The sequence below is a fragment of the Gigantopelta aegis genome, chromosome 1 (genome assembly GCF_016097555.1).
Source record: "Gigantopelta aegis isolate Gae_Host chromosome 1, Gae_host_genome, whole genome shotgun sequence".
Taxonomy (NCBI): Eukaryota; Metazoa; Mollusca; class Gastropoda; order Neomphalida; family Peltospiridae; genus Gigantopelta; species Gigantopelta aegis.
Window position 1 is genome coordinate 11,479,370 of NC_054699.1, and position 9,825 is coordinate 11,489,194.

General features: G+C 37.4%; 1 protein-coding gene and 1 long non-coding RNA gene across 2 annotated transcripts; one reads left to right on the plus strand and one right to left on the minus strand.

Moving 5' to 3' along the window:
- Positions 1-489: 489 nt before the first annotated feature.
- Positions 490-6,678, plus strand: LOC121377044 (multiple epidermal growth factor-like domains protein 11). The gene is made up of 5 exons (XM_041505273.1): positions 490-643; positions 1,393-1,524; positions 2,148-2,291; positions 2,578-2,686; positions 5,973-6,678. Exons 1-5 carry the CDS (start codon positions 490-492, stop codon positions 6,307-6,309), a joined length of 876 nt encoding a protein of 291 aa, XP_041361207.1. The 3' UTR covers positions 6,310-6,678.
- A 468-nt stretch (positions 6,679-7,146) lies between these two features.
- Positions 7,147-9,395, minus strand: LOC121370763. The gene is made up of 2 exons (XR_005957727.1): positions 8,952-9,395; positions 7,147-7,846 (listed from the first exon to the last, which is right to left on the minus strand). It is a non-coding gene; the product is annotated as an uncharacterized LOC121370763 (long non-coding RNA).
- Between the last annotated feature and the right edge of the window lie 430 nt (positions 9,396-9,825).

The following is a 9,825-nucleotide window of genomic DNA, read 5'->3' on the forward strand; positions in this document are numbered from 1 at the left end:
AAACAGAATGGAAATTGTCAGTGTCAAACTGGATGGGCCCCACCGGTGTGTAGATGTATGTATTAAGTATTGCTACTGTTATTATACATATTGCTTACACTTATCTTGGAATTCAAACTGGCTAAAATGTAGATTGCATGTTTTTTATTTTCCATCTAGTAGATTTGATAGATGCATCTTGTCTCAATATCCACTTGCTGCAGGCACATAATGCATTGATACGAACTAAAATATGTACTATCAGCACTAACTCAACTTTTATTAAAACAGTGAGCCAGAAATACAGTGATAGATTCCATTTCTATATATCTGTTTTGTATTGTAGGAGCAAAATGGCGCAGATAATGAAGCAAGCACCATTTGTTGATAAGTCGCGATTGTATGTATTAACACCCGACATTGCTAAACCATTTGAGGTGTGATAACCAATATTTTATTTCATCTATCCATTTCTCATAATATATAATGTACATATAATATTATACTTTAATGTGTGCATTTTATTTTCAAACATCAGCATGCGCCAGTGGACTATGGGGTCAGACGTGCAGCTACCACTGTGGTCATTGTAATGGATCTTCCTGTGACAGACAGTCTGGGAATTGTCAGTGTGAGACTGGGTGGGCTCCGCCGAGATGTACATGTAAGTTATGACTACCACAGTGATGGTATGCGGTATATGCTTCATAGACACACATATAATTGTGGATGATCTAGCATCAGATCCGACACGTAGACTAACACTTGGATATATCACTTGTCCATATTACATACGTTATTCTTTCTTAAAATAAGCAGTTGGTTTTAACTTCAACATAAAAATAACATATTAGGGAACGACCTCCATTCTAATGCATTTTATAGCATGACTTCGACAGGGATATATTTGAAATAAGTTTCACTTATATTAAATGAATGTATATACTGTTTGTGCACTTATAGGTAGTTGTTATAGTAACTACGGAAATAAATGACTGAGTTGATCAAGACAACCATATCACAAACCAGTGAAGCATGTTTCACAGCTAGCAAAAATGTTCTTTTGATAAAAGTGTTTGCTGTACCAGCCTTCTGTTGATGTTGTTTTTGTTTTTTTTATAAATATATGGCATTTCTGCTGATTATTGTTTGATAAATATGTATTTACAAATAACACTTTGTATTACAAAATAACGTGGGGGGATACAGCTGTTTTAACAACAGTATATAAACGTGGCTATTAAGATATTATCTTTGCCGTTTTAGAGTTTGGTCACAGTGGCATAACATGTCATTAGACCATCCATATTATATACTAGTACACAGTGTTGTGTGTGTGTGTGTGTTTTTGTATGCAAGTGTACGTTAATGTATGCTAATTGTTGGTGATGTTTATTATCATGCTTCTAACAGTATGTGCAGACTTCTGGTATGGAGAAAACTGCAACAAGACTTGTAACTGTAGAGACAGAACTGAAATTTGTAACAAGAGAGGAGGGCAATGTACAGCTTGTCCAGATGGGTGGACTGGAACAGCGTGCGATCGTAAGTTACCTCAAGTTGTAGGGCATTATAATGAAAATATAATCATGTATGTTATCAATAGGATAAAACAACACAAACACACAGACGCGCACAAACACACACATATGTATATATATATATATATATATATATATATATATATATAATTTTTCTCACGTCATGTAAATATTTAGAGTATGTTTTTATGAGTGAACATTGTGGTCGCAATCAGCTTAGCTCTATGCCCATGTACCTAGATGTAATGTAACTGTTATTTGCTTTATAGTAAGCAGTATTAATATTTTGTTTCCGCCAGGATATAGTTACAAATTAGGCATCAATCTGAAACAATATATAAATGAATGAATAATGGTTTATTTTCGCATATATTAGTGTTGTTTGCTAATGCCTTGGGTCTTTATGCAGTTAAATCCAACATGTCAATAAAGCATTTTAAACAAAAGGAAGAACACTGTGTTACATTGATACACAATTCAACGAGGTATGAATTTGACGTTTATAAAACAAAATGTGACTAATGTCACCTTCCTTTGCAAATACATTTTAATAGAAATTGTATGTTTTTGCGAGTGTAATAATAAAAAACATTTCATCTGCTATCAGAAGAATTGTATTTTACACAGAATGTGTTGAGGGGAAATACGGAGAACACTGTAATCAGACTTGCGACAACTGCAGGGACAAACAATGTGATCGTTTGACTGGATCTTGTCTTGGTGGATGTGCTGCTGGGTTTACTAAACCTGAAACTGGCTGTACAGAGAAACGTATGTAAATATACCATGTATTAAATACGCCCCCACAATACAAATAAATCGTTTGAAGCAACTACGTCGCTGGTATCATATTAGCAATTGACTACATTTCACTAGGGGCATTGTATATCAAAACTAATTATCTTTATGATTTGCTGTAACTGTAAATGACAAAGACACTGCACATTTATATTTTCTCAACGAAGGAAAAAAAGTCCCATCTTGGCAGATATTCGACCTTTCGTATACAACTATGGCATTTTCCATTTCAAAATTCTTAATATTTTGCATATTCCAGTTGAGTCAGATACACACGATAACAAGGCTGCTACTATAAACACAGGCCTGGCCATTGCGACAGGACTAGCTATGGCTTTACTTGTTATGGGCGCCATTGTTTCAGTATGGTACGTATATAGCTAAATAAAAATTTAATTTGACCTATTAAATATCTTTAACAAAATCTGGATTTCGGGTGACTTTCCTTCTGATTGGAGAAAAGCCATTGTCATTCCTATTCCTAAGCCTGGTAAAGATCCAACAAATCCTACCAGTTATCGCCCTATTGCTTTGACAAGTTGCATTTGTAAAACCATGGAAAGAATGATCAACCGTAGACTTGTCTGGTATCTTGAGTCCCACAAATTGCTTACTAACGTGCAATGTGGGTTCAGGCCTAGACGTAGCACGGTCGATCATCTTGTTAGATTTGAAACGTTTTGTAGGGATGCTTTTATCCATAACCAGCATTTGGTATCGGTCTTTTTTTACCTCGAGAAAGCTTATGATACCACGTGGAAGTATGGGATTTTGAAAGACCTCCATGGCATGGGCCTAAGAGGCCATATGCCTGGCTTTATATCAAATTTCTTACAGAATAGGTCTTTCAAGGTACGAGTGGGATCTACGTTATCCGATTCTCACTCCCATGAGATGGGTGTGCCTCAAGGTAGCATCCTGTCAGTAACTTTATTTTCCATGAAAATTAACAGCATCACCCAGTGTTTAAAACCTGGCGTTGATAGCTCGTTATATCTCGACGATTTTCAGATTTGCTACAGGTCGTCCAGTATGAGTATCATTGAACGTCAGTTGCAGCTTTGTTTGAATAAACTTCAACAATGGGCAACTGACAATGGATTTTGATTCTCAAAGTCAAAAACAGTCTGTATGCATATCTGCCAGAAAAGAGGTCACAATTTAGATCCACAGCTGTTTCTGGACAAAACTCCGGTTCCAGTTGTGGAGGAGACCAAATTTCTGCGGGTTATTTTTGACAGGAGGCTATCTTTTGTTCCTCATTTACAGTATGTGAAAAAGAAGGGCTTAAAGGTCCTCAATATCTTAAAGGTTATTGGCAAGACTGAATGGGGAGCAGATCGAAAGTTATGCTCCGACTTTATAGATCTTTAGTTCGGTCTAAACTTGATTATGGGTGCATTGTGTATGGGTCAGCACGTAAGTCTTACTTGCAAATGCTAGATCCTATACACAACCAGGGACTTAGGCTTTGTCTTGGTGCTTTCAAAACATCTCCTGTGGAGAGCTTGTACGTCGATGCACACGAACCTAGTTTGGGTGCTAGACATGCAAAGCTTTCTCTGCAGTAAGCTACAAAGATTAAATCAATGCCAAAACATCCTGCGCACAATGCGGTGTTTGATAATAAATATATGAAGTTATTTGATGCGAAACCGAATGCGATTCGAACATTTGGTCTTCGCATTAAGCAGTTTTTATCAGTTTCCAACATTGATTTAACAGACATTTTAGAAACGCCTTCATATTTTATTTTGCCACCTTAGTGTATCAAACCACCAAAAATTGTATTCGATCTTGTGCATCTAAAAAAAGATCGCACAGATGCAGTTATTTATAAACAACATTTCATGGAAATCCAAGAGCGGTACTGTGATTACATTCCTGTTTACACAGACGGATCACGGGATGGGAATTCTGTGGCTTGTGCTACAGTGTTTCCATCAGACACAATAATTTCCATGAGATTGCCCGATTCAGCATCAATCTTTACTGCTGAAATTTGGGCAATCATTAAAGCCCTGGAACAGATTAAGGATTCATATGCATCCAAGTATATTATATTTACAGACTCACTTTCGTGTCTTCAAGCTCTACAGTACATGAAATTGGAGCACCCCTTAGTTGGGATGGTGATACGAAAGTGTGTCTTTTTATAAATTGCTAATAAAGATGTTATACTGTGTTGGGTACCTAGCCATGTTGGCATTAGGGGTAACGAAAAGGCAGACGTTGCTGCCAAGTCTGCTTTGAACTTGCCCCGTGTCCATGTTGGTGTCCCCTACAGTGATTTTAAATTTCGTATTAACCAATATATCTTTTCGACTTGGCAAGATGATTGGGACGGTGCGGTTGCGAATAAGCTTCATTCTGTCAAGGCAGTCCTGGGAGAGTGGCAGTCATCCTAACGGCGATGCAGGAAGGATGAAGTAGTCTTATGCCGTGCCCGCATCGGCCATACATATTTGACGCATTCATTTATTTTAAAGAAGGACCCTCCTCCACAGTGTGAACACTGTCAGTGTACACTGACTGTACGGCACATTTTGGTGGAGTGTGATGATCTGAAGCCGACAAGAAATGATATATTTGGCAACAGAAATGTTTTGGAATCGTTTAAATTCCATCCAATGTTAATTGTAAAGTTTTTAAAACACTTTGACTTCTATACAAAATTTTAAGATATACTTACCTTGATTTTATATATTGTATTATACTATCCCCCCACAGCTCCTTACACTGTGGTTTTACATGAGTCTATATAAATATGTTCATATACTTACAATTTGTGACACCCAATAGCCGATATGTATTTTTGTGCTGGGGTGTCGTTAAACAAACATTCAATCAATCAATCAATATTCATTCTGTAATCAGTGAATTGAACGAAAACATCAAACACCACTGTTGCTCTTCAAAAACAAAAGCAAAGGAATGCAAATATGTATTGTGACAGGTGACAAGCGCAATTGATAATAAACGCACACGAATTTGGTAAACATATTTGTGTTTGGTGAAATACGAAATGCATGATGAGAACGCAAAATTGAGCATTAACATGCTAATTGATAATGTATTTCAATATATGGACACACAACTGCCGTTTTAGTAATATCGACATAGAAGTAAAATTTCGTATAGTTATCATTGCAACATTCAAGCCTAACAAATTGATTTTAAGAGCATATCCTACAAGTACTGTGCTAAGAAATAGTTTAGATGTTTTGTTGAAAGGAAACATTTGAGTACTTTGAATATATAGGTTCACACTGCATCAACAGTTTTTGGCAGCTAATTTAAATTTGGTTCGACGGCAGTAACGTTTGATATCTCCCCCCACCCCCAAGAAAAAACAAAAACAAAACAAAGCAACAAAAAAAAATCAAAAAAATCACTGTATGAAATTAATGTATACATTTAGTAAATTAATACTAATATAATCATAGAAACCTATCAACTAGTAATGCATTTTAATATATTGGACGCATAGGTTCACACTGCATGCAAAACCAAAGTTTTCTGACAGCTAATTTAAATTTTGTCTAACTTTTGAAATTCACTTTCGAAAATTAATATGAATATTTAGTAAATTAATACTAAACAACCATACACACCTATCAAATAATTGTACCAAATAATGAAGATGTATTGCAGGTATTTTAGACGTATAAAGGCGAGACAGAGACACGGTGAACGAGACAGTTCTAAAAGGAATGCGGACCACATAAATGATCGAGAATACGAAAATGTTGGAGCACAACACATTGATTCCGGTAATGAAGTTGATAATGTGTCCAACACAGGAGAGCCTACTCCACTGGGAAGCCATAGTACCTCAGCTCCGACAAGTGATCAGAATCCACAAGATGGTGGTATCGAGGGTGGTTATGTTAATGTAGTGCAAGATATTCAAATGAATGATTATGAAAAACTTGATACTTCGACACATACCACTTCACAGAATGTCTATGAAAAAATAACTGGTATATAATGCCAGTAAATTCTCGTGTAGCCAATTTGTTCACAACATTTAGCTGTACATTTGGTCTGGCTACAAGCAAATATACACTATTAAATGAGTGCTGATATAGACTATTGCATACACGTGTATTTAGTTATGTAATGGTGATAATTATTAGTTATATAGAAAAACATATGCACGTGTAAGTGTGACATAGGGGTTTTAATATTCCATGGTTTGGCATTAGCAATATGTGTTCTACAATACTGTCAATATTGTAATATCAATGCATCATTCGGCGACCGTTTGTGAAATAACAAACCAATCATGTTTCTATCAGAATGATTTTGATAAAATCTGATTTATCTGGAAGCTATATCGTCATTTCTATTAGCTTACGGCCTGCTTTCAATTACCGCCTTTCCGCGCGCAATTCCGCTCGCGGAAATGTGCATTTCCATATCTGCCTTTTCGCAGGTGGGTTTGACACAGAATGTGACGTCACCGCAGTGTACTTACCTAGAAAGGAAACATGTCTTCAATCACCGAATTTGGACTATTATACTGTTTGTACGAAAACCAAACACGTCGCATGCATATGATGCAGTACCAACTGATGGCGACCCACCAGCGCCGAAGTCATAGGTACTGGGTGCACGAGATTTTACAATGAAGGCTAGAGCACGGTGCGTTTTATCACCTAGTCAAGGAGTTAGAAATCAATTCTGAAAAACATCATGAATACTTCCGAATGTCAGCCGAAAAACTGGAGTATGTTCTGAGTTTTGTAGGACCAACTATTCAGAAGAGGACTGTGGCGAGAGAGCCACTTCAACCTAAGCAAAAGCTTGCAATTTGCATAAGGTATTTATTTATAAAATGACTTTATTTGTATTATCATCAAAACAACACAACATAGAATACGATATAGAATGTTGCATTCAGTCACACACATGATCGGGTGAACAATGACTACTCGACCAGTAATGCAAATTCAAAATGAAAACAAGAAAATGAAAATTTAACATCCAAGACAGTTGTAAATCTCCAAATCGTCTGTTAGTAACTTGATGTACAGGATTTTATTCATAGTTATTGATGGCTATGATTGCTTCCTGCAAACAATAATTCAAAGTGTCAAACGAGTTGCGATCGGTCTGTTGGGTTTGTACTGTAGGTGACGAGGGTACGCTTGGCCTTTCAAACCGTGCATGTAGTGATTGTGGCGTTGGCAATTGGTGTATATCTTCATTATCTTTCGACTGTTCCAGTTTCATGTACATATTCCATATCTGTCCCTCCATCTACAATTGTTGCTTTCGTGGAAATGTAGCGATCTTTTCTGCCATCATTATGTAAAACTTCCTTCTTGGCCCGTATCTCTCGCTCAATTTCTTCTATTTGCTTAGCATCTGCCTTGTAATCCTGTTCCATTTTTTCCCAAACAGTTTGCATTTGACTGTAAACCCTCTTCTTTGGGCGACTTTTCGGCACTGTTGTAGGGGACACAGATCCAGAGGTACATGGTAGACAAGCTGCGTCATGCATCCTCTTTCGTTGCGGTTCTCTGTGTGATCAAAAGTAGTGACAAAATAAGGAAACATTGAACTATGTCCTAGTATTATTTTGTATGAATGAAAAATCTGACAATAATGAGGCAATATCGCCGTCTATCATTTATATATGATGATTCTGTTTAGGCTAATATTAATTTCTATTCACTATTTCAGATTTCTGGCTACTGGAGAATCTTGTACTTCATTGGCTACACAGTACAGCGTTGGCGTAACCAGTGTCAGTTGGTTGGTACCAGACGTTTGTACTGCCATTTGGCACACAATGGCAGGAATATTCCTTAAAATTCCACAAATGGCACAGGAATGGAGAGTGGTTGCAATGGACTTTCGACAGAAGTGGGACTTCCCGCATTGTGTTGGAGCTATTGACGGCAAACACATAGTAATGAAGTCTCCTATCAATAGTGGTTCTCTATACTACAACTACAAGGGAACGTTCTCCATCGTTCTCATGGCCCTTGTTGATGCTAGCAATAGATTTTTGTGTGAGGAAATTGGGGCATATGGCAGGCAGTCTGATCTGGTGTGTTTGCAAATACAGAGTTGGGAAAGAGTCTTAACCCACCCAACCGTCTAAATCTACCACCTGCAGAAATCATTGAAGGAGCAGAACATCTTGGGCCTATGCCATACGTTGTAGTAGGGGATGAGGCATTCCCACAACAGCAACATGTTATGCGGCCTTACCCAGGCAAGCAGTGCACTATGGATCACCACGCATATAACTACAGGCACTCTAGAGCAAGGCGCATAGTTGAGTGTGCCTTTGGCATTCTGGTTACTAGGTGGCGTGTATTTTACACCAAGATGGCTATCTATCCTAAGAATGTTGAAGCGGTTGTACAAGGGGCAGTTATACTCCACAATATGTTACACACCAGAAACAAGTGTAGAGGATCTCTTACAGGAACAGAGATCAGATAAAATCCAGGGATGTGTGGAACTAACAAATCTTGGTACCAAAAGTTCAGCTAAAGCTCTAGACGTCAGAAACAGATTTAAGAGATTTTTCATAGAGAATCCTTTGTCTTGGCAGAATGCCCACATACAGAGAGGTCTACATTAATAAATGAACAGTCAGTTTATCATACATACTCTTCTGCAGGTGAACATTCTTCATTAAACTGTTCGGAAACAAAGGACCTTCGTGAAACTTGTCATCTTCCTGGGTTTTAGAGTCTTCATCATCATCAACTTCACCTTCGACACTAGTTCCCTTCGCCACAGTGATCTATGAAGATGTGAAGTTGGTCACAGTTCTAGAAAAGAAACCAATGGAAACTTTTTTCAGAACATCAGTCTATCATTATTTTCAAAGGAATAACAAATTGTGATTTCATTCCATTGTTTTCTTAAAGTTCCACCCTTGTTGTGTGCTTTGTATTTACCAAACTAATTGTTTTTACATTATAATTTTGGGGAAAACATGTTTCGAACACTTTTTTATGTTCTATAGTTATAAATTATTTTGTTGAATGTCACCACAAGAACAAAGATTATCATTACATTGTAACATAAAGTAAAGTTTGTTTTATTTAACGACGCCTCTAGAGCACATTGATTTTTATCTTATCATCGGCTGTTGGATGTCAAACATGGTAATTTCGGACCTATTTCTTTAGCGGAAACCCGCTGTCGCGACATAGGCTACTCTTTCCCATAAGCAGCAAGGGATATTGTATATGCACTTTACCAGACAGGACAGCACATACCACGACATTTGATGAACCACTTGTGGACCACTGGTTGGAACGGAAACATTGTAACATGGAAATACCTTCTTTCTGCAATATGGCATATCAGAAATTGGAGACGTTCATTTGATCAGCAATTTTTGTCCACGTATTGATGGTTATAAGTGTATTCCTGTGATCTCTACAACGTGCATCATAAAGTAAAGGAGTCTCCTCCACACAGGTTATGAGCAGGTCTTGCTGTTCTGTAGTCAGCCTCGGGGCTTTCCTCCCAG

What these genes read in the sequence shown, in the direction of transcription:
- LOC121377044 (XM_041505273.1), top strand. Translation starts at nt 490, where the DNA reads ATGTGTGCATTTTATTTTCAAACATCAGCATGCGCCAGTGGACTATGG. An exon ending in GGCTCCGCCGAGATGTACAT is followed by an intron (nt 644 to 1,392) that starts GTAAGTTATGAC and finishes TGCTTCTAACAG; the next exon opens with TATGTGCAGACTTCTGGTAT. An exon ending in AACTGGCTGTACAGAGAAAC is followed by an intron (nt 2,292 to 2,577) that starts GTATGTAAATAT and finishes TGCATATTCCAG; the next exon opens with TTGAGTCAGATACACACGAT.